Source organism: Rhinoraja longicauda, chromosome 1 (assembly GCF_053455715.1).
Source record: "Rhinoraja longicauda isolate Sanriku21f chromosome 1, sRhiLon1.1, whole genome shotgun sequence".
NCBI lineage: Eukaryota > Metazoa > Chordata > Chondrichthyes > Rajiformes > Arhynchobatidae > Rhinoraja > Rhinoraja longicauda.
Window position 1 is genome coordinate 102,171,515 of NC_135953.1, and position 25,944 is coordinate 102,197,458.

The 25,944-nt window shown below is 42.6% G+C and overlaps 1 protein-coding gene across 2 annotated transcripts in view; it reads right to left on the minus strand.

The window, feature by feature from the left end:
* tbck (TBC1 domain containing kinase) overlaps positions 1-25,944 on the minus strand; it is a 201,133-nt gene that overhangs the window by 76,711 nt on the left and 98,478 nt on the right. For both annotated transcript variants that reach the window (XM_078411595.1, XM_078411604.1), the window contains exons 19-20: positions 24,675-24,758; positions 7,200-7,285 (exon numbers count right to left, since the gene is read on the minus strand). In XM_078411595.1, the coding sequence (XP_078267721.1) occupies positions 7,200-7,285; positions 24,675-24,758 (170 nt within the window). The remainder of the gene's footprint in view (positions 1-7,199; positions 7,286-24,674; positions 24,759-25,944) is intronic.

The following is a 25,944-nucleotide window of genomic DNA, read 5'->3' on the forward strand; positions in this document are numbered from 1 at the left end:
TCAAACCCGCCGACAAGGGAGGTGCCATGGTAGTCTGGCGCGCTGACCTCTACCGGGCTGAGGCCAGACGACAACTCTCAAACATCTCCTCCTAATTATCCTTGGACCATGATCCCATAGATGAGCACCAAGCCTTAATCTCAAACACCATTACTGATTTCATCACTTCTGGCTGTCTGCCTTCCACAGCCTCCAACCTTATCGTTTCCCAGCCCCGCACAGCCTGTTTTTACCTTCTCCCCAAAAGCTACAAACACAACTGCCCTGGCAGACCCATTATTTCAGTCTGCTCCTGTCCCACGGAAATGATTTCCACATTCCTCAACTCCATCCTATCTCCCCTGGTCCAATCTACCTCACATACCCTTCGTCTCTTTAATGACTTCCACTTTCCGAGCCCCTACTCCCTCATCTTTACTATTGATGTGCACTCACTCTACACCTCCATCACCCACCAGGAAGGTCTTAAAGCCCTCCATTTCTTCCTCGACCGTAGAACCATCCAATTTCTCTCTACTACAACTCTACACCGCCGAGCGGAGCTGGTCCTCACCATCAACAACTTCTCCTTTGACTCCGCCCACTTCCTCCAAGTGCAAGGCGCAGCTATGAGCACCCGCATGGGCCCCAGCTTTGCCTTCATCAACGTCACCACCAAATTTCATCCTTCATCCTCAAATTTACTTGGACCTTCTCTGACACCTCCCTCCCCTTTCTTGATCTCACAGTCTCCATCACTGGCACAATAATAGACTATTGACTGACGTCTATTACAAACCCACTGACTCCCACAACTACACTTCTTCCCACCCCGCTTCCTGCAAAGACTCTATCCCCTACTCCCAATTCCTCTGTCTATGCCACATCGACGCCCTAGATGAGATGTTCCATACTAGAACATCTGAGATTTCCTAATTCTTTAGGGAACGGGTGTTCCCCTCTCCCATCATAGATGAGGCCCTCACTCGTGTCTCCTCGGTACCCTGCACTCCCCCTTTGCTTCCCCTCCCCCTAGTCACAACAGAGACAGAGTCCCCCTAGTCCTTAACTTCCACCCCATTAGGCATTGTATACAACACATAATCCTCCGAAATTTCCGCCACCTCCAACGGGATCCCACAACTAGACATATTTTTCCATCTCCACCCCTTTCCATCTTCCGCAGAGACCATTCCCTCCGCAACTCCCTGGTTAACTCATCCCTTCCCACCCAAACCACTCCCTCCCCAGGTACCTTCCCCTGCAACCTATCGCTATATGTCCTCCCTCGACTCTGTCCAGGGACCCCGACAATCCTTTCAGGTTAGGCAGACTTGCACCTCACTTGCACCTCCTCCAACCTCATCTACTGTATCCGTTGTTCAAGATGTGGACTCTTATACATCGGCGAGACCAAACGCAGACTGGGCGATCGTTTTGCGGATCACCTTCACTCAGCCCACGTGAACCAACCTGATCTCCCAGTTGCTGGACATTTTAATTCTCCTTCCCATTCCTACACAGACCTTTCTGTCCTCGATCTCCTCCATTGTCAGAGTGAGGCCTAATGCAAATTGGAGGAACAGCATCTCATATTTCGCTTAGGCAGCTTACAGTCCAGTGGTGTGAATATTGATTTCTCTCACTTCAGGTAGCCCCGGCATTCCCTCACTCTCCACCCCTCCTTCACCCAAGTCACACTAGCTTGTCATTTTCACCCTACAGTTAACAATGCCCTGTATCATCGTTACTTTTTTGCACATCTTTCATTTGTTGTTCTTTATCTCTCCACATCACTGTTCTTATCTCTTGTTTCCCTTATCCCTAACCTAGTCTGAAGAAGGGTCTTGACCCGAAAACACACCCATTCCTTCTCTCCAGAGATGCTGCCTGTTTCGTTGAGTTACTCCAGCCTTTTGTGTCTATCTTCTAGAAGTGTACAACTGCAGCTTCCATTGATGGGAGTAGCATCCATGGCAACACAAAGAGCCCATGTGTGTGGAATGAGGGGTCTGACAACTTGAATGCTCTTTGTTTCCTTTCCTGTCATACATCTACCAGCATACTCAATGCATTCAAGCCAACCTTCACTTATAAGATTAAGATGTGAAATTCCAGGGCATTTCTATCAACACCCATTGTCATCCGCACAGTTGAGTGAAACACTTCAGGTTTCTATCTCCCTGTAATTACCTTCTCTTGTATTTTATCCTGTCTACGACATGACATACAATCTCCAGCTGCATGGTTTTTTTTACTTGGCCAACACTGTTTTTGAAATTTTAGAGAATCTCTCAATGCAATTAACCATCTCGGCTGTATACAATTCCTATGCTAATGTTTCGCTATAAATCAGCGAAATGAATAAAACCTATGGATAAAAATATCCACTCTCACTTTAGGAATGCAGGTATCTACTTTCCCTAATGCAAGGGAAAAAGAGAAGTCAAACTAACCCAACACGTAGTTGCAAAGAAAACATGATCCATAGCAATTGGAACGTTGCCAAATTTTAACAGCAACAGCTCAAGCTTCTGAGATGAAAGATTTGTTCTCTTTTTTTGCTGCGAAAGGATTAATATTTGAACATCAACTTCAGGGTAAAATGTATGTCTTTGACAAGCAAAGGAAGTATATCTGAATGTTTTTCTACAATGTAGAAAGAAACTTATGGAAGGTACCATTTCCTCAGTTCTACTAAGTGTACCATCTATCCAAAGAATGCGTACTTACTCAATGCTCAAGATCTAAAATTCTTAAGAGGGCTCACAAAGTTTAAAGTTCAGATAGTTTTACTTACCAGATTTGTAATGATTTTATAATGCTTTTGTTGCATGAAAATGATACCTAAAAGGTGAAGCTTATCGGCTTAGTATTTTTTGATATTTTCTAATGGTGGTTTTTGTTTAGTTGAGTTTATTATTGTCACGTGTACTGAGGTACAGTAAAAAGTATTTCGCTTTCATCTTCTCTCTTACTTCTCGTCCATCAGGTCATAGGTTTAATCCTCGCATCTGAATGCACTGCTGGGAAGTGCTATCTTTGAACCGACTTTACTGGCTTTATCTTACATTAAATGTTATTTCCTTTATCATGTATCTGCACACTGAATGGCTCGATTGTAATCATTGTTTTGTCTTTCTGCTGACTGCTCAGCACACAACAAAAGCTCATCACTATACCTCGGTACACGTGACAATAAACTGAAGTTAACTAAATTACATATTGGCAGCACAATCCTTCAAGATGTAATGTTATTACACTAGTAAGTGGGGAATATTACAAAATAAATGTTTTTCTGTGTGTATTCATGTCTGATATTGGAAGATAAATCTCTCCACCTTTCTGACTTTGCATCTAGTGAGAACATGAGATGTTCCTCATTCACTGTCAACATGGAGAATATGGGGGTCACTACTCTGGCAAAGCCAGCGCCCAAGCACATACGTCATGAGTGAATCCTTATTATGCATGACACATCTTTTCACTTAACACATAGTCGGACTCTTATAACCTGAGTGAGTGTTGCTAAATAAACATCAGATTTGCTATTTGAAGCGTTTTTATTTTAGAGAATGACCTCCATGAGACCAGCTTTTAAATCAATGTCATTCAAAATACTGAACAACCATCAGAGGCTGACAAGTAGATTGAAAGTTTACATCAGATGAACTCGTTGGACAAAACAATGGAACACTGCAGCCCCTCTCTCACATTATTGTCGACATTTGTTTGCTTTCTAATTATGTTTTTGCATTAGATCATAGAACAGTAGAGGAGGGGGCGGCGCAGTGGCACAGCGGTAGAGTTAATGTTTTACAGCAGCAGAGACTCGGGTTCGATCCTGACTATGGGTGCTGTATGTACAGACTTTGTACGTTCTCACTGTGACCACTTGGGTTTTCTCCGGGTGCTCTGGTTTCCTCCCGCAGTCCAAAGACGTACAAGTTTGTTAGTTAATTGGCTTTGGTAAAAATTGTAAAAAATTGTCCCTGGTGTGTAGGGTAGTGTTAGTGTACAGGGTGATTGCTGGTCGGCGCGGTCTCGGTGGGCCGAAGAGCCTGTTTCTGCACTGTATCTCTAAAGTCTAAAGTAAAGCAAAGGAAGGAGCTTCTCAGCCCACAATGTTTGCTCCAAACACATATTTGTTTTTGTCAGTCATTCTTTTAGAAATATCAAGTGCAATTTATGCGTCATTTATGTACAATTCGTTTTTGCATGTGTTTGTCTGAGCTATGTGGTTGTGATGCTGTTGCAAGCAAGATTTTTTACTGTATCAGTATCTCACCATACTTGTGCATATGATAATAAACTCGACTTGACTTTAGCTCACTTGAATTATAACATTAAAATTACATTTTTTCACAATGAAAATCTTGTGGATACGTCCACGATGTGGGCGTTGAGCTGCGTGTGTGATTGGTTTGTCTGCTTACGAGCTAAACTTCTCCCTCAGGAATAATAACCAAGTTCAATCTTGTCCACGCCTAATTTTTATAACAGGTTTAGCCATCAAAGTGTGGTCTTACCCTCATTAACCTAAGGTAACTGAGACAAAATATGGATTATTGATAACTAAGTGGGTGGTGAACATGTGGAGTTGCCTACCACAGAAGGAAATGGAGGCAACGTTTTTGAGCATATTAAAAAATAAGGAGATATACTTCATGCTAAGGGGATCAAGAGAAGAAAGTAGAAACAGAAAGTAGAAAGTGGTCATGTTGACGAGTTTTGTCTTCTACTGGACCAAGTGGACCCATTGGGCCCATTCTGCGGAGGGGGGACAGGGAAGTAGCGGCTGCATAATAAGTAGCGGCTGCATAGTACAAGTCTCAGAACTTGAAAAATGCCAAAAACTGTTTAAAAAAAGTTTTCATATATTGGTCAATTTTTACAACATTAAAATAATCCATTTAAGATAAAGTGAAGTGGAAATCCCAAGAGGAATCAGCCTGGCTGCCTATTCTTGAATGGGAAGAATGTGTTTAATTTGCCATCTCCATCAATCCCCAACATGTGGCTTGGTGCCGTGCCTTTTCTCTCAATATATTGGTAAGAGTTGCATGGCTGCGGTTTAGGTAGCTCTTCACACAACAGGTTCTGCCGCACACCTCCTGGTTCCAATATGCTTTCTTCTAACTCAGAAGGATGTGAGTTCAAGTCCCACTATTCACCATTGACTCCTGCTACACTACACGCTGCTTCGGAAAAGCGGACAACATAATCAAAGACTTGTCCCACCTCGGTCATTCCCTCTTCTCCCTGCACCCATCTGGCAGAAGGCACAGAAGCTTCAAAGAGCACACCACCAGACTCAGGTACTGCTTCATCTCTCTCCATTATCAGGCTTCTGAATGGTTGTTTCATAATCTAGGGTATCGTTCAATTCACCTCCACACATCGAGGACATTGGACTTTATCTAAGGAACTGATGCGTTATAATCAAGATTCAAGAGATTCAAGAGATTCAAGATATCTTTATTTGTCATCCAAAAAACAAGTTTTTTGGACGAAATTTCGTCACCCACAGTCCAACAATAAGAGCAATAAAATAAGCAAATTACACAACCCCAACCAACACAAAACCCCCCAAAAAGAAACATCCATCACAGTGAGTCTCCTCCAGTCCCCTCCTCACTGTGATGGAAGGCCAGAATGTCTTTTTCTCTTCCCCTGCCGTCTTCTCCTGCGGTCAGGCTGTTGTCGTTGCCATGTTCCAGGCTGCGCCGGACGGTGAAATGTCCGCAACGGGCCGACCCAAGCCCCGCTGCAAGTCGGGGCGGTCGGGGCTCCCGACATTGAAGCCCCCGCCGAGCAGAGAAAATTCCGTGGCCTATTTCAGGCCGCGCCGGACGGTGAAATATCCGCGGCGGGCCGACCCAAGCCCCGCAATCCGGGGCGGGCGAACACGCTGCCGCTGTCGGAGCTCCCGATGTCGGCATCCACGCGGCCCGAGCCTAAGGCGAGTCGCAGCCGCTCCCGCAGCCTCCGAGAACGGCCGGCTCCGGTGATGGTGAGTCTGGTCCGCGGGCTCTGCGAACCAGAGCCCTGGAGGCCGCCAGCTCCAGGAGTTGGGCCGATGGTAGGCCGCAGCAGGAACGGAGACACGGCCCAGAAAACAAAGGTCGGGTCTCCGTTCGGAAGGGATACATATTTACAATGTTACAGTTCCCCCCCTCCCCCCCCACACCCACACATAGTACACAACACAAAAACACCACATCACAACTACAATTAAGACAACAAAAACAACAAAAACACAAAGACAAATGGACTGCAGGTAAGCCGCAGCTGCTAGGGCAGCGCCGCCATCAATGAGCTACAATGCAGAGAATTATATTTTTCACTCTGCACCTTTCCCTTTGCTCTATCTATAGTACTGGAGTTGGTTTGATTGTATTTATGTATGGTATATCTGATCTGTTTGGATAGCATGCAAAACAAAGCTTTTCACTATACCTCGGTACATCCGACAATAATAAATCTAAACAGAGGCATGACCAGGTAATGTTACCTGATGCTACAGGTACTAATCTGACGACCACTCCCAATATCAAATAGACCGGGAAGATTAGACAGGACTATTCAAAAAGCTAGCTTCGCTTTACAACAAACATTCTCTTTCAACTAACGCCACCCAAATATTGCATTTGCAGCCTTTTATGCTGCTGCATTCAAGAATCCCATTGTTCTCTTGTGTGTACATTTGACAATTAAACTCTCTTGGCCAAATAATTTAGCTAGTCATATCTTCACTTCGCTGCTGGTGTGATCAAACGTTTTTGCATCAGATCTGATACATTTTACCAGCAACCACATCTTGTAATGATGGTAAGAAAGAGCAAATCCTATATTTCTGTGAGTTCAACTGCATGCTGCAAGATCCCTTTGTTACACAACAATGGTGCCTGTGCTGAGCTAGTGGGTGATCAAACGAAATCCAGTTCAGGTGTCCAAATAAATGGCATTTACAAGGTATGCACTCATATTCAACTGCATTGGTTTGTGGCTGGCCAACTCAGTTTCACGTCATTATTGGAAAAGACAAACAGGTGTAACTTGGTGAAAATACACACTCTATCTCTCAAATGCAGAGGGACGTTTCTCTTTGAAACAACTACATTTATAAACACCATGCAGACAGATTGAGAGCCACTGAAGAAATGTTAGAAGGCAACTAAATTTCAAGAGAATAATTTCTGGATACCCTTAGTACTTACATCTGGAATGAAGCCAATCTCATTGAGATGGTTATTCAACTCAGGGTCGTGGAAAGCAATCATCTGGGAAAACACTGTAAGATACTCTGTAAAAAGAAGAACATTTATTAATCGTCCACACCGAAACAAAAAATCACCTGACAAATGACTGGCCCTTAAAGAATACTGATTGTTTTCATAACTACTCAGAGGAATAATTTGGCAATGGAATTCAATTGATAATTCCTTTTGGGTAGCAGACATGAACAACTCTCATTTTTGCTGCAAAGGTCTACATATTCCAATACTTTTGTACATAATGAAGCAGAGTTGAGATAAGGTCTCCAGGTATTGAAAACACTCAAGCTACCTGATGCATTGATGTCTCGCTCCACATTCCTCATGATATATTATCTCGCCAACCACATTTTTTGAGACAGGCCAATAGGGGCACATTACGGATAAGGCCTAATTTTTCCTTTGATTTCAAGCTCATCCTGTGATCTCGTCAGAATGAGCCCTATCTGATGTTCCAGCATCAGTCTATTTTATCACCATTTGTCGACAAAAAAAAAAGCATAACGGAGAAATTCTTTCAGATAACACTGAATCAACATTCTCGGCAGAAATATCATTCCACTGAGTTACCGCAGGCACGGTGGACAAAGTAGACAGGAAAGATTACTGATGATTTGTGAGGCAATTGATCCCAGAACGTTTCCTTCAAAATGTACATAAATTATTTCCATTGGATGGTGAGATAGTATTTAAAAGGTGTACAATAATTGTCATAGCTTTAAAAAGGTTGATGGGATTTGTTAGAGGAATTATCCTAATGAACATATGGGTCCTCAGGTTTATTTTTAGTTTATAGATACAGCGCGGAAACAGGCCCTTCGGGTCACCAAGTCCGTGCCGAACAGCTATCACCCCGTACGCTGGCACTATCCTACACACCAGGGACAATTTACAATTTTTATCGAGGCTAATTAGCGCACAAACCTGCACGTCTTTGGAGTGTGGGAGTAAACCGGAGCGCCGAGTAAACCGGAGCGCCGAGTAAACCGGAGCGCAGAGTAAACCGGAGCGCCCAAAGGAAACCCATACGGTCACAAGGAGAACGTACAAACTCCATACAGACAGCACCCATAGTCAGAATCGAACCCGCGTCTCTGGCGCTGTAAGGCAGAAACTCTATCGCTGCGCCCCCTTGTCGCCCTCCAGCCTGACTTGCCGGGTATGTCCCACGGCTCAACCATTAGCAACACAACACACTCCTTCGTCTATGTTGTGACTTTCGAACTGTTTGACATCTGACTGTATGATTCCTGCCATTCATCTCTTAGCACCCTGGCTAAGGGATGCCACATACATTTCCATTGTTCTATCCATTCCCACCATCACCTCTGCAACTTAAAACTGATTTTACATTGTTATCTATTTCCCAGTTATGATGAAAGATCATTGACCTAAAAAGTTAACCTTGTTTCTCTTTGCTGCCCGACATGCCGAGTGTTACCAGCATTTTATGTTTCTCAGTCTGAATAGAGTGCCTGCTTAGTGTCGGGCACATGAACAGTGTGGCCAGTCCAAAGTAACTGACGGAGTGCAACTAGGGTTTCAGGACTGTATTTATGCAATGCCTGATACCTACTGCAGGTAGTTCTGAAGCTTGCAAGAAGTTGGGGATCAATAGTTTAGTTTAGTTAGCTTTATTATTGTCACATGTACCGAGGGTACAGTGAAAAGCTATTTGTTGCGTGCTATCCAGTCAATGAAAAGCCGATACATGATTATAATCAAGATGTCTACAGTGTACAGATACAGGATAAAGAGTATAACATGTAGTGCAAGATAAATTCTGATAAAGACCATTGAAGTAGTTCAAGGGTCTCCAATGAGGTAGATGGGAGGTCAGGACCACAATCTAGCTGGTGAAGGATGGTTCAGTTGCCTCAGCTCTGAAGAAACTGCCCCTAAATCTGAAGATATGCATTTTCAAGCTTCTGTACTTCTTGCCTGATGGGAGAGGGGAGAAGAGGGAGTGACCGGGGTGAGACTGGTCCTTGACTATGCTGGTGGCCTTGCTGAGGTAGCGTGAAGTGTAGATGGAGTCCATGGAAGGGAGGTTGGTTTGCATGGTCTGGGCTATGCCCACAATCCTCTGCAATTTTTTGCGGTCTTGGATGGAGTTGTTCCCAAACCATGCCGTGATGCATCCTGCTGGAATGCTTTCTACAGTGCATCTATAGAAGTTGGTGAGGGTTGTTGGGGACATGACTTTAGACTTTAGAGGTACAGTGCTAAAATAGGCCCACCAAGTCCGCGCCGACCAGCAATCACCCCCATACACTAACACTATCCTACTAGGGACAATTTTTACTGAAGCCAATTAACCTACAAACCTGCATATCTTTGGAATGGAATGTGGGAGGAAACTGGAGCACCCAGGGGTGTGAGGAAACCCATGCGGTCATAGGACTTACAAACTCTGTACAGACAGCAACTGTAGTCAGGATTGAATCCGGGCCACTGGCGCTGTAAAGCAGCAACTCTACCGCTGTGCCACATGCCAAGTTTCCTAAGCCTTCTAAGGAAATAGAGACATGGGTGTGCTTTCTTGGCCATTGCTTCAATATGGCTGGTCCAGGACATAATGCTGGTAATATCTATGTCTAAGAATTTAAAGCTTTCGACCATCTCTACTTCAACACCATCAATGCAAATCCAGGAGTATGTGCTGCTTCACTTCCTGAAGTCAATCTCACAATCTCCTTTATTGTTTGCTGACACTGAGGGAGAGGCTGTTGTCTTGGCACCAGATTACAAGGTTTTCAATCTCCTTCTAGTACTCTGTCTTGTCATTATTTGATATTCAGCCCACTCTGGTGAAGTGGTCTGGGAACTTGTAAATTGAGTTGGATTGGTATTTGGGTACCTAATAGTACCCAAAAGGCATAATATTTTGTACCATGTTCAAGGATTTGATCTTCAAATAACCAGTTTCTCAATTGACCAAAAGCTGTGCATTGAACTCAATGATCAAATTCACCATTGATGATAAAATAATCACAGTATTTCCTACAATAGTGACAACACTTCAAAAGTCTTTCAGTGACTGTGACGAGCTTTAGGACTTTGAGTTCAAGTTATTTAAATGCAATTATTTTTTAGAAAACTCTTTTGAAGACTCGTGTAAATCCTTACACTGCATGACTGGGAACTTATCTCGAGGTCTAATGAATTAAGGGGCGGGGGGGGGGAAAGAAAAATCACATTTAATCTAATTTTATGGTATCATAACTCAAATTTAGAACAGGGAACCCATCCAAGTCAATCTGATAACATCATGTATTCAGTTACACATTTGTCAACTTGACCATTGTTAGGAACACAGGAACGGGGCAGGTCATTCACTTCACCGTTCTCAATCAAGCTACATCTACAATTTATCTACTAGCCTTGGTCCCACAGTCATTGGAGACACAAAAGATAACAAATGGAGCAAAACAAACTGCTAGAGGAACTCAGTAGGGCAAGCAGCATCTGTGGTGGGGAAAGGAATTATTGACGTTTCGGGTCAAGACACTGCATCAGGGCGGAGCGTGGAGAGGGAGGATAGAGAGGTGAAGAGGAAAGCGGGAGGGCAATACAGGGTTCAGTAATTGACTGGTAGACCAAGGAGGGTTGAGGGAAGATGGGCAGAAAGTAGCAGAGTGGGGAAGGAGGAGGGGTGAAGTTGGAAGACAGAGGCAGGTGGATAATATGGACGCAGACAAGATGAAAATCAGGCAGGTGGAACCATCTGGGAGAGGGGACTGTGAACGTGGAGACTGTTGCTGAAAGGTGATCGAAGGAGACACAAAGGCTGCCGGTGCTGGAATTGGAAAAATAAAGAAGACAATAAAGAAACGTTAAGAGATGAAGGGGAGATGGAAACAGATGTGAAAGGGGACCTGGAAGGTAAAATAAGTGGGTAGTAGGTGGATGGGGGAACAAAAATGTCTTTATTTTAGACTTTAGAGAAACCGTGTGTTAATAGGTCCTTCGGTCCAGCGAGTCCACGCTGACCAGCGATCACTCCATACTGTCCTACATACTAGGGACAATTTACAATTTTACTGAAGTCAATTATCATACCAACCCTTTACGTCTTTGGAGTGTGAGAGGAAACCAGAGCACCCGGAGAAAACCCACATGATTGCAGGGAGAATGTGCAAACTCCATATAGACAGCACCCATAGTCAGGATCGAAACTGGGTCTCTGGTGCTGTTGATCTGCAATTCTACTGCTGCGCCACTGTATCACTGGTTGTATAGTCTTCCTAAGAAAAGTTATTGACCACCGTATGAAATAGCATTCTAGTTAATGCAAGCAGTCCAGTTAGGTGATTCCCATACAGAATAGCTGTGCTACATTCAATTACCTTTATTTCAACAAATCTTTGCAGACACCTGTTGTGATTTAATGTAGTCGATACACAAAAGGACACAATGTGTTGAAGTAACTCAGCAAGTCAGGCAGCATCTCTGGACATCATGGATAGGTGACGTTTCAGGTCTTGACCCAAAATGTCACCTATCCATGTTATCCAGTAATGCTGCCTGTCCCGCTGAGTTATGCCAGCATTTTGTGTCCTTTGATAGAATGCAAGCCCTGCTGATGCCCTATCACAAATGACATCTGACCTACTGACTACCCCCAATATTTCCGGCTCGACCACTAGAAGTTGATAGTGCAACTATGCAAGACTTTGCTGAAACTGCATCTGGAGTACGGCACATTGTTCTGGTCTCCCAACTTAAGGAACGATAATATGCATAAAGTGCTGGAGTAACTCAGTCAGGCAGCATCTCTGGAGAAAAAGGATGGTTGACGTTTTGGGACGGGACCCTTCTTCAGACTGAAAAACTAACGATAAACTTGCTTTAGAGGCTGTGAAGCAAAGATTCACTAATGTACGCCCTGGGATGTGTGGATCAACTTTGGACAGACTGAACAAAATGGGTTTACACTCTCTCGTGGTTAGAAGAGGAAGAGATCATTTTGAGGGGGGGAAAAAAAGAGCTGGAGTAACTCAGGTGAAGCAGTATCTCTGGAGAAATGGATAGGCGATATTTTGGGTTGGGACCCTTCTTCACACTTTTGAGGGGATGCATTCTGCAAACGTTAGATGCTCAGAGAGATGGAATCCTGAAGCAAGGGCATAATCTCAGGATATGGGAATGGTGATTCAGAGGATTGCAAATTTTAGGAATTCTCTACAAACAGAAATGAGGTGAATAGATCTTTGCACTACAGGTACTTAAAAGGAACAACGAGAATCCAACAGGCCAAGTCTAGGATCAGATCAGTTGCGATCATACTGAACTGTAGGTTTGAAGGGGTATAAAATCTACTCCCACTCCTATTTTATGTTTTTATGATATGTTGTACAATATTAAAATTTCATATCATTTCAAGTTATTCATTGATTATCATATATACTCAAAATTCAAAGATGATTTGATGCATTAAATATTTGATCTGGCTTTTATGGCTTATCTGCAATTAAATTGATGGCTGGCAACATTTTCTCAGTTCACAATTGAGCACAAATTAGAAGGAAAAAAACAATACTGAATGTTTAAAATGTCCAGCAAAACTGCTTTCGGCCTTACATCAATGATGTAAAGTTGAAATCCTTTCAGATTCCACAGCGACCAAATTGCAAACTCAGCAAACTCCTACAGCCATTAATCAGTAATTACGCTTAGGCCTGATAAGATGCATAAGTTTGTTTACACACCCCTACAAAAATGTCATCAGTCACCTAAATTTCTCCAAAACTGGTTATCATTGAGATAGCTGATGGCAAGGAGTCCCAGCAAAGCATGATTCCAGCTCATGCAGACCCCGGTTTACCTACAGATTCCATTGCTGACAATTGTCCATGAACTGATTTTAAGGACTGTTGATGGACATGGACATGAACATTTATTGCCCCCTATGTTGTTACAAGAATCAGAAATATCCCATATCCAATGGCCAGTTTTAATGGCCTTAAAGTATCAATTGATGTTATGTTGTTTGATAATGTACTTTACAAGTGTCATCGGAACTGTCTTTGTCAGTTTCTTATTCCAGAACTCCTGAAGATGTTTGCATTTCAGTAACCAAGTTTCCTGTCTTCAAAAATGCTTCAAAATCTTTTGCAGAATTTGCATAATGTCAGATTTCTGCAAGACAAGTTTTCAGTGATCCGGGAAGCCCGTGTAGATACTCTTAAAATATTAGTTACTGCAATTGATCTTCAGCAGATAGATGTGTAGAGCGCACGTAAAATCGAGTGCAGATTAGATTTGGCTTAGTGGCATGAGGCAAGGAAAGAATTAAATCCCTGCTATTTCTAGCCACACAAGATCACTAGAAACGTATTCATGTCCTATTCGTGTCCTTCAGAAAGGCTGCCTGACCCACTGAGTTACTCCAGCACTTTGTATTTTATTCAAGATATCTGCACTCTGGAGTATCCTGAAGAAAATCACTCCACTTTTGATGGTTATGCCTTCAGTTCCACGACCCTAAAGCTCTGGTATTCACCCCATCAACCTCTGCTCTGTAACCTCACTTTCCTCCTTGAAGGCAATTTATATTAACATCTTTTTAATCATCTGCCTTCTGAGATTTGGAATAAGGTCATAAATGATAGGAGCAGAATTAGGCCATTAGGCCCATCAAGTCTCCTCTGCCATTCAATCATGGCTGATCTATCTCTCCTTCCTAACTCCATTCTCCTGCCTTCTCCCTGTAACCCTTGACACCCGCACTAACCAAGAATTTATCTATCTCTGCATTAAAAGTATCCATTGACTTGGCCTCCACAGCCTTCTGTGGCAAAGAATTCCATAGATTCACCACCCTCAAACTAAAGAAATTCTTCCTCATCTTCCTAAAGGAACGTCCTTTAATTCTGAGGCTATGACCTCCGGTTCTATACTCTCCCACGAGTGGAAACATCTTCTCCACATCCACTATCCAAGTCTTTCACTATTCGGTCATTTTCAATCAGGTATAGACAGTTTTGTATGATAATGCCTTAGAAATATCCTGGGCCACTTTTTTCTATGTTAAAAGTACTGTATAAATACCAACTATTGTTATCGAAAAGTAGTTGGGATTTGTTTGATTATCAGTACACGATCAGTTTATAAAAACACAGTGCATGGCACAAATCAGATATTTAGTCAGTTCAATGATCAAAAGTGTTAAACTGAAGGTTTAAACATTGAATCATCGCACATTAATTTCTGTAACTGAGTTACGATGTGAGCAAATAAGATTTCATTTCAATACCCTTCAGTCACCATGTATCATCAGCGCCACAGACTGGACAATGTAAGTTACTGTTTCATTATTGTTAGAGAAAACCGTTCAAACTGAGGTGCCCAAATATTTAAATGAAAATAAAAAACCTCAGATACTGTAACTTAAAATTAAAATGAGAAAACGCTGGAATTGCTCAGTGGGTCTGGTTGCATCTTTCACTTGAAATGTTAACTCGGTTTCTCTTCCCAAAGATGTTGCCTAACCTGCTGAGTATTTCCAGCTTAAGCTGCATCTGTTTTTATAATATATCCAAGTATTTAAGCCGGGAGTTTCATTTTCAGATTGGAAAAGACTGCTGGCAAAATAAAAACAATAAACTCCACTTAACTAACAAGCTAACTAACTCTTCCCCAATAATATTTTCATGAAGCAATTAGCAGGTTGTTCAACCAAAAGGGCCTACCTGATTTCCTGGTTGCTAAACACTTTAACTCCCCTTCCCATTCCCACATTGACCTTTCTGCCCTGGGCCTCCTTCATTGTCAGAGTGAAGCCAAAAGCAAATTGGAGGAACAGCACCTCGTATTTCACTTGGGCAGCTTACAATTCAGCGGTTTGAATATTGATTTCTCTAACTTGAAGAAACTCTTCGATCCCCTCTCTGTCCCTCCTGCACCCTAGAGGGTTGTACTGGTTTCACTGTTGTCCTGGTGAGTTTCATTGTCTATAACTCGTTTTCACCTATCCCACTACTAACAATGGCCTGGTTCCTTTATCATTGTTACTTTTTTGCACATCTTTCATTCATTTGTTCTATAATTTTCTATATCACTATCTATATCTCTCATTTCCCTTTCTCCTGATTCTCAGATTGAAGAAGGGTCTCCACCCGAAACTTCAGTTATTCCTTTTCTCCAGAGATGCTGTCTGACCCGCTGAGTTACTCTAGCTTTTTGTGTCTATCTTATTGTAACACTGTTATGTAAAAACTATTTTCTTCCTTACCACTGCAAAAACTGATATGTAAGCAGAGTGTATTCTGGTCAAGGAATACTTGATCAGAGTGCCACTTACATTCTTAATGAAAGTCCCATTAAGCGATCAAGTCAAATGACCCTGAGCAGTACATGAAATCTATGTAAGGCTGTTGCAAACCCATCAAGGATGCCAAGAAGGAATTCCAGACCAAGCTGGAGTCCCAAGGGTAGCCACACAGACACCCATTAATTGTCGCAAGGCTTGCATGCTATAACGGGCTACAAGGTGAAGTCGAACAGTAGTTCTGGCAACAACGAATCCCTCTCTGACAAGCTAAATGCATTATATGTCACTTTGAACAGGAAGTGGTAGAAGGATGTCACCCATCCCGTCTGCCTCGGGTGCACCTGTACCCATGGTCACTGTAGCGGATGCATGATTGGTCTTCCTGAGCATAGCTGTGGTAAGCAACTAGACCAGATGGGAGTCTCTGGTCACATTCTCAGGACCAGTGTGGACCAGCTGGCAGAGGTATTCACAGACATTTTTAATCTTACACTACTCTACTCTGAGATTCCCACCTGTTTGAAGACCATCTCGGTGCCAAAGAAAAAAGTGCTTTTATGACTACCACTCAGTGGCTCTGACGCCCACCGTCATGAGGTGCTTCAAGAGTCTACTGATGGCGTATATTAACTCCAGCCAGCCTTGATCCACTGCAGTTTTCAACCGTCGCAGCAGCTACATAGCAGATACCATTTTCCTGGCCCTACACTTATCTCTGGAACATCTTTTGAACAAGGACGACATGGTGGCGCAGTGGTAGAGTTGCTGCCTTTCAGCTCCAGAGACCCGGGTTCGATCCTGACCACGAGTGCAGTCTGTAAGAAGTTTGTTTGTTCTCCACGTGACTTGCGTGGGTTTTCTCTGGAAGCTCCGGTTTCTTCCCACGCTCCAAAGACATACAAGTTTGAAGGCTAATTGGCCTGGTAAAATTGCAAATTGTCCCTAGTGTGTGTAGGATAATGTTTATCGGCACAGACTTGGTGGGCCGAAAGGCTTGTTTCCGCGCTGTAACTCTCAACTAAACTAGAAAATTCTAGGTAACAAGGACATCTAGGTTAGATTCCTATTTATTGATTGTAGCTCTGTCTTCAATACTATAATCCCATCCAAACACTTCTCCAAACACCTGCACCTAGGACGCCACATCCCCTTTCCAACTGTATCCTGAACGTTTTGACTCATATAGCACAATCAGTGACGATAGATACATGCTCCACAATAATTTTCAATACCAGTGCCCCACTACATCGCATTTGCAACCCCTTACAATACTACCTCTTCACTCAAGTCCCATTTGCCTCTGATTGGCCATTATGCCTCCAAACCCTGTTTATCCATGTACCTTTCTAGATGTCCTTTAAATTTTGTAATTGTACCTGTTTCTACCACTTTGTCTGACAGCCAATTCTATATAAACGTCACTTTCTGCATGGCAGTGGATGAAGATAAGTATTGTGTATGCTTCCGAACCATCTTAGTTTATCAGTTAATAAGACATAAAGTACTGGAGTAACTCAGCGGGTCAGGCATCATCAAGTGGATAGGTGACGTTTTGGGTCATGACCCTTCCTCAGACTGATTGTAGTTAGGGGGAAGGAAAAAAGCTGGAAAAGAGGGACAGGACAAAGCCTGGCAAGTGATAGGTAGATGCAGGTTGGGGGGGGGAGGGCTGTTGATAGACTGATGATTGGACAAAGGTAGATGGATAAACTCAAAGGCGTGAGAAAAGGATAGAAGAGTTGAGAATTGTGATGTTAGAGGAAGAATTGTAGGTGGAAGGGAAGGGGGAGGTGAGAAATTGGTACGAGTCCAGGTGGGGCATAAGGATAATGGCCAATTGGCTCCTTTACATTATTCCTCTCTCACTTTAAATCTATGCCCTCTAATTTTAGACACCAATACCTTGGGAAAAACATTGTGACCATCCAACTACGACACTCATACTTCTATAACATTACCCTTAAGCTCTTAGGCTCCAGGGCTAGTTGGTCACTTGGGCCTCTAGCCCTGCAGTCCCAGTAACAGCCTTGAAAATCTCTTGTGCACTCTTTCCATCGATTGACACCCCCTATGCATCCGAAACGTATAAGATTATTAAGGGGTTGGACACGTTAGAGGCAGGAAACATGTTCCCAATGTTGGGGGAGTCCAGAACAAGGGGCCACAGTTTAAGAATAAGGGGTAGGCCATTTAGAACTGAGATGAGGAAAAACGTTTTCAGTCAGAGAGTTGTGAATCTGTGGAATTCTCTGCCTCAGAAGGCAGTGGAGGCCAATTCTCTGAATGCATTCAAGAGAGAGCTGGATAGAGCTCTTAAGGATAGCGGACTCAGGGGGTATGGGGAGAAGGCAGGAACGGGGTACTGATTGAGAATGATCAGCCATGATCACATTGAATGGCGGTGCTGGCTCGAAGGGCCGAATGGCCTCCTCCTGCACCTATTGTCTATTGAAAAAGAGTCCGGACCCAAATCTCTGTCTGACAATTTTCCTCCACAGACGTTGCCTGGACTGCTGAATTCTTCCAGCACTTTGTTTTTTTTGCTCAAGATTCCAGCATCTGCTGTCTCTTGTATTCCCAGATTATTTAATCTCTGTTTATAACCAGAATTTGTCTTCTCTGCACTCTCTTTATTACAATTACATTCTTCCTGTAGTCTCGTGACCTGAAGTTACACAGTCGTCTTGCTGGAGTTTAACCACTGATAAATATCCTTCCAACAAAGATATAGACACAAAATGCTGGGGTAACTCAGCGGGGCAGGCAGCTTCTCTGGATACAAGGAATGGGTGACGTTTTGTGTCGAGACCCTTCTAACTTCGGTTCTTAAATACCGTGTCTCAGTGGATAAAGATACGTACCTTGCCTGCTTCCTAAGCACCTTATTTTTATCAGTTAATGGTCAATTGTACATCTGATTTGCTGCACAAAACGATTAGAAACTGATGTTTCAGATACAGATACATTTTTCAGTCTCATTGTCAGAAGAGCTCCCTTTCAACGGGCTCAAGCTGTAAACCAATGCTTGAGGCTTAAAGCTTCTAACTAATAAAAGATTATGTCCTTAAAAAGTCTGCAATTCATTTATATTCTACATCAGCTCGACCTCCGAAAGAGGCAAATAACTTTAAATCAAAAGGAAACACAAAAACCATGCCATTTCTCAGAAAAAGGGGATTGTTAGCTGTACTAACGCCTATTTCTTTGGAAACGTTAATACTATCTGCAGCCAGAGGTAGTGTGACCTTGTCACTCAGTCCCATAACCCTTCCTGCCCTATTAAATACTTCTAATCCGTATTAGTTTAAGAAGCATAAAAGAAGCACACCAACTCACAGAATTGAGTGGTTCCATGGCCTGTTCAGCAATTACTGCATTCTATTACAGATAAATGATTATAATGTGTATGCAGATTAATTCCAGCTTTGTACTTAGACCACCCATGATGCAGACTGTAAGCCGAAAACACATCTAAAATTTCTGTTTGAATGAGGAATGCCTTGATATTACACAGCACTTCTTGGCTCTGTTTCTAACTAGGTGATGCTGAAAAGGAGCCATCTCGCTATTACCTGTGAAAGACACAAAATGCTGGAGTAACGCAGTGGGTCTGGCAGCATCCCTGGAAAATGTTTTGGGTCGGGATTCTTCTTCAGACTGAAGAAAGGCCCAGCGCAAAATGTCACATATTCATTTTCTCCAAGGATGTTACCTGACCTGCTGAATGACTACAACATTTTGTGGCTTTCCTTGGTAAACCAGCACTTACCGAATAGTGAATGGCCAGGAGAGAGTTTTCATTTCATTTCATATATATACAGCCGGAAACAGGCCTTTTCGGCCCACCAAGTTCGTGCCGCCCAGCGATCCCCGCACATTAACACTATCCTACACCCACTAGGGACAATTAAAAAAATTTTTTTTTTTACATTTACCCAGCCAATTAACCTACATACCTGTACGTCTTTGGAGTTGATGCGGAGTGGATGTTTCAACGGATGGATCTGGGACTAGAGGCCACAGCCTCAGAATAAAAGGACATACCTTTAAAAAGGAGATAAGGTGGAATTTAATTAGGCAGAGGGTGGTGAATCTGTGGAATTAATTGCCACAAAAGGCTGTGGAGGCCAAGTTACCATCAGTGTTGGAGCATTATTAGGGAGTGAATACGGCAGTCATTGCAGCTCACTGCAAAGATCATGCAGAAGGGACAGTGCAGTGGTAGAGTTGCTGCCTTACGGCGCCAGAGACCCAGGTTCGATCCTGACTACGGGTTCTGTCTATATCTAGTTTGTACGTTCTCTTTCTGACCGCATGAGTTTTCTCCAGATGCTCCGGTTTCCTCCCACAGACCAAAGACGTACAGGTTTGTAGGTAAATTCGCTTCAGCAAAAAATTGTAAATTGTCCATAGTATGTAGGATAGTGTTGGTGTGCGAGGTTGTTGAAGTTCGGCATCGACTTGGTGCACCAAAGTCCTTGTTTCCGCACTGTATATCTAAAGTCTAAAGAATAAAAATCAAAAGTATAAGGAAAAACACATTGGCACTCAGGCTTCCAGGCATTTGTTCATTTTGGAGTAAGATCCAGTCCCTCGTCAAGGCACACAAACCAATCTAGCCTTCCTCGTCTCCCCAAAAATAATTCAGCCAGGTTCTGCCCCAAAATACAGCTTAATCCCAGAAGAAAATGGAGACACAAGATGATGGACTCTCATGCAAGAAAGTGCTGAGCAGCTCAGCAGGTCAGGCAGCATTGGGGAGGGAATGGACTGATGGCATTTCGGGTCAGGGCTCTTCTTCAGATGAATTCTTCAAACTCAGCCGGGCCGCTGATTTTCTCCAGCATTTTGTTGTTTTTTTGTCCAAAACAAAGCACACTGCTTTGTGCACAAAAGGTCTAGGGTTAAAGAATCTCTTTTGTCCAAGTACCTCAAACAGCTTATGGAAATTCAATGCATGTCATCGCAGTTTGGGAGTTTGGCACAGCAGCGGGTTGTTGGCGCCAACAACCCCCTGCTGCGCCAGTTTGGCGCAGCGGTGGCTTGTTGGCGCCAAGAAGCAGCAGCTGCTGCTGCTGCTGCCGCTGCCACTGCTACTTCCCCAGTCCCCAATGGAAATGCTCCCCGCCCTCAAAACGCTCCCTTCTCCCCACACACAGGTGTTCTTCTCTTCGTCCACTACTCGCCCGCAGGCGTCTCCCCACCGCCCACGCCCAGGCGAGGGGAGGAGCCTGATCCCTCCTTCAATCCACAAAATAACACTCCCACACTCCCATACCTTCTTTTCTTACACCGCCCCCTCATTTATTTATTTTTTGGCCCATTAAACATCATCACCATCTTTTTACAGGGGGAGGGGAGGGGAACCGAGTCGAGCCCAACCCGCCGGCAGCAACCTGCCGGCAGCCATGGCAACGGCGCTGTAGGCCGCAGGCTGCGGGTTAACATTGACTCACCCGATGAGTTTTCCTCTCATCTCCCTTTCCCATCCCATCCCCTGAGGCCGTCCCGCCCCTCCCTCCATCCCCTCCCCTCCCTGTAGAAGCTGGTGTACTTGTTGTACACGGCCGTGCATCCATGGGCTGCGCAACTGGTCGGCATTATCTTTAAAAATAACAAATCCCCCCCCCCCCAAACCTCCTACACAAAATAAAGCGAAGTTTCCATCACGCATTTGTAACGCCTCTGGTGCCCTTTCCCTCCTGCCATTCGTTTCTCAATCTCTCTCTCTCTTACTTTCCTTCCCCCCACCGGACCTCCTTTACTGATGGCGGGTTGGTGAGTAGAGACCTTGTTGTGGGTGGGTGGGGAAAGTGGGACATTCACGTTTAAGTGCATGGCCTGAGCAGGGACGTCTTTCCCCTCTCCTCTCCATGGGCAAACGCCATATTCCAGTTCAAGGTAGGGTGATGTTTGTTTTACCTTGAATACAACACAAAAGTGCTGGGGCAACTCAGTGGGAAGTTGGGAAGAAATTCCCTCCAAAGATGCGGCCTAAACCACATAGTTCGTCCAGCACTTTTAAGCTCAACTCAAAATTTCCAACATCTGCAGTTCCCTGTGTTTGTCTCTCTCTTTGTTTTTCTTTTAACCTTGGGTGTACTTAGGCATGAGAGTGTGGAGGATGTAAGATAAATTGCATCTTGATCTCATTGGAGGCCCGAACACTTGTATGTACAGAACAATTAAAAAATAATAATTTGGCATCTCCTGCCTACTCTACAATTCAATGATAGATCAGCCATGATATTATCTCTTTACAACTCGCCCTCACTAACCCTATATCGTTTCATTTGCTCCAAGTTAAATTTTGCAAGTGCTGAATTCTGTTCACGAACTTAAAATGTAGTGGCCAGTTGGAGTCACAAGAGACTCTGGGTGATGTAATTTAGAGAGAGAAAAAGAGACTATTGTAGGGATTCAGCATCCGTGGCACCTCATCAGGACTGATTGGCTAGTTTTTTTTGTGCTACATGTGTTCTTTGCAGAAATTATGTATTTGCATTCTTGGGCACCTGTTCATCTATACATTTGTAACATTGGGCAGTTTTTCAAAATTATTTCTGTTAGGATTGAGCATCGTTCTGAGATTTGGTTTGTTTAAAAAAGTACTGATGCAAACTGATGAAAATGCTCCCTTGAGACACCACCTGATAATTGCCACACTTTGGGAGGGTTTGGTGGTATTAGATTAAACCTTTATAACAATACTAAAAGTAAAAACAATAATAAGTGTAATCTTATAAGAGTGGTATTCTTTAAAAAACCTTTTCAGTTATTCAAAGTTCAATAGTTAGCAAAAAATATAATTTAAATATATTTAAAAAAATCAAAATTAAACGCAAACCAAATTGTAACTTTTAGTATAAATGTCTGTTCAAATGTTTCTGGTTTTATGTATTTCCTTTTTTTCATTCTACCCCTTCCCTTGTTATCACATCCTTGTGCTTTAACTCTTTTCTATATTTCTTAAATTCATTACTTTTAACAAAAATCTTAATTTCACTGACTAAACAAATGACAAAACCTCCGTTGTTCTCAAGGCAGACAACTGCACATTTCCACTGTCATAAAGAGAAATAAGTGCTTACTGACATCATCCACAGACAGATAAAATGCTATCAAAAGATATGTCCAATATTCTTTGCTCTTCCATGACAGAGCAGATAGCTTCTCTTTGTTAGTTCTTCAATCAGTTTTAATGCTGAATATAGATAATATCTAAAGTTTCAGGAATACAGGCCTAGCCGACACAACTACCCACTATAGTCCCAAATTATTGTTGCTAATTAGCATTTTATGCCACTCCAAGGTCATATTTCCTTCTTGGTTTATTTACTGGCACTGAACGGAATAATCTAGAAGAGAGTGCACGCATTAACTTTAGAGTTGTATCCTTGATGTTATGGCAAAAATCCATTTGACCTTTTTATATATTTTGCCTTTCCACAAAGGGTTCTTCAGTTAGATATTTGCTCGTCCATAGTTCTTGTCTTCTTGGGAAAAAAAATCTGTGGTGTTTAATTAGAATTCAAAATGGATGACTCCACATTCAATGCTGAACTCCTTTGTCATCGTTTTCATCACTCCCAATTTGTTAATGCCGTTTCTCAATTTTCTGTTTCTATCTACACTATTTACTGCATGAGGGTGTTGATCTGAAAAGTCACCTATCCATATTCTCTTGAGATGCTTGACTCATTGGGTTACTTCAGCATTTTAAAAAAATCTTTCTTTGGTAAATCAGCATCTGCAGTTACTTGTTATTACACTATTTACTGTTAGCAATGTCATTAAAAGGTTTTACTGGTTTGGGAACTATCCAAGTCTGCAAGAAATTGCAGTGAGGTGGGGATATAGCCCAGTCCTTCATGCAAACCAGGCTTTCCGCCTCTGACTCCATGTGCACTTCACGCAACCTCGGAAAAGCAGCCAACGTAATCAGAGACTTGTCTCACCCTGGTCATTCCTTCTTCTCCCTGCTCTTTTTGGGCAGATCCCCATCTGTTATCAGGATTCTGAATAGTCCTTCCATAAGCTAGGGCATTGTCTGATTCACCTCTACTACTTGAGATGTGACCTCTACTACTTGAGACACTGGGATACTTTCATGTGCCACTACCAAGACATGAAAGGATGACCTTGATGGTGACAATCCAGAATTGATGAGTGAACTGCAGTACAATAGACCTGAACAACAGTGATTTGTTGAAGAGAAGGAGCCTCTGCTGAATGCTGAGCTAAGAGCAGTGTATGACCATGTGTGCGGCAGCTTGGAAAGGATCTCCTTTTTCAGTTTACTCCTTAATTCCCAAAACTCCCCCAGGGATGCACTTGATCCCAGCTGCCTATACCTGTCCCATGCATCCTTCTTGTTTTTGACCAACGTCACAATTTCTAACGGGCACTTGAGTATTTTTTTAAACAGCCAGTCAAATTCCAAATGAGCCAAGATCACCTGAACTTCTCACCCTCTCCCCGGTGAACTGAATAACAAAACACAGTTAGACAATACTTCGGAATTAATTCCAGACCAGATGTTTTAACTTAAAGGCTAATAGAAACTTTCAAAGCAATAATTCAATTAAGCAGTCTGAATGATATGACGTACAGAAGTGAATTGTACACGTGAAAACAGGCACACTATATTCTATTACTGTTTCAGAACTGCTGACAGACAAATGCTGTCTTTGAACAGATGTGCGGCACTCGATTTAACTTGTTTTTTAAATCACCATTTAACAGCCAAGTACAGCGTGCTGAATTAAAGAAAGGTAGTGCAAAAGGAAGAGAGAGCAATGTTGGAGAAATGCTGAATCACATGATTTCCTGGTGATACACTTTACACATTATACAATACAGACCTGGTTTAATCATCTCATTAGCTGGCTACAGTAAACTATTTTTTTCTTCTGCATGTTACGGACATGTTACAACTTACAGAGTCATAGATCATACAGCATGGAAACAGGTCATTCGGCCTAACTTGCCCACGCCGCCCAACATGCCCCATCTACACTAGTCCCACCTGCCTGCTTTTGGTCCATTTCCCTCTAAACCTGTCCTATCCATGTACCTGTCTAAATGTTTCTTAAATGTCACAACAATACCAGGAAGTTGACTGGAAGAACATTGTGACTTACCTTGTATAACATGAGAATTATCTTTCAAGAAGAAGTTGTACAAGTACTTAGGAATAAAAGACGACATGCAAGCATAGGCCAATGCTGTAACAATAAAAAAAATAACATAGTTAGTAGAATTTCTAGGCACTCCGTACCCAACAACAAATTATTTTAAATCTCTGGTATCCCATGCCATACCCTATCAAGAATCACAAATATGAATGGCAATTTCTTTGGGAACTGTTACAGGATTCAGTATTTAATGACAGGGGCTCATGCCCTTTCCATTTTGACTCCTTATACATGCATCACTGACATCGATAGTTGTGTCAATTACGTTCGGTTGACTCACGTGCTTGTTTAAAATCACAATAAATGTTAGAAAACGTTATCAGATTGTTCACAGGTTTACGCTGCCGAAGGTGCTGTTAGCTGTCAAGAATACACCAGTTCCCTCTCCCTTTCACCACAGTAATGTCAATTTTTAATTTCTCAACTATTTATTTACTTTCCTATTAAAAACTATTGTCCTCCTCCCATGACGGTTTGCTTTAATGTATTTTGTGTTCTGAAAAGCCTTCAAGTAATTTTTTGCTTAATCTCTCCCTAAATACCGTGAGTGATGAAATATCAATTTACTGAGTTATCATAATAATAATAATAATAATAATGCATTACATTTATATAGCACTTTTATATAGCGCTTTTCAAACACTCAAAGACGCTTTACAGGGATTCTTGAATTTAAACCCTTCACCTGTCAGTCTGAATTTACTTAAACTTACAGGTTAAAATATGTAGAGGTTCCCAGGCTAGAGATTCCATAAGGAATTGTAACTAACTTTATTATATAAGTTTTTTTGCTACCTAAACCTATCATTGAATACCATTAGCACTTGAGTGTGCAGCACAGCATATTTTAGGAATTATATCAAGGTCTGGTATGTGTGGCACACTGATATAATAGTGACATCAACTGTAATCCACATGATTTCCAGTGCAAAGTAGCACCCAAAACAACATGGGCCTCGAATACAGGGGCTTAAGGGAGTCTAATGTCTGTACCAACACAAGTTAAAGCAGCAGTGCTTATCTAAGCCACCAGAGGGGTGCAAATGCAAAGGAATGCCTGCATTCATAAACATGGTCTCAATATCATCCCTCTTCCAGCTGTCTCTTTACATCTTTGAAGAGGGTGGGGTCTAATGATGTTATTCCCAGATACCTTCCATTTGTGTTAAGAATATGTCTGAATAAGAGTCCTGACGCGAAACGATGTTGGTCCATC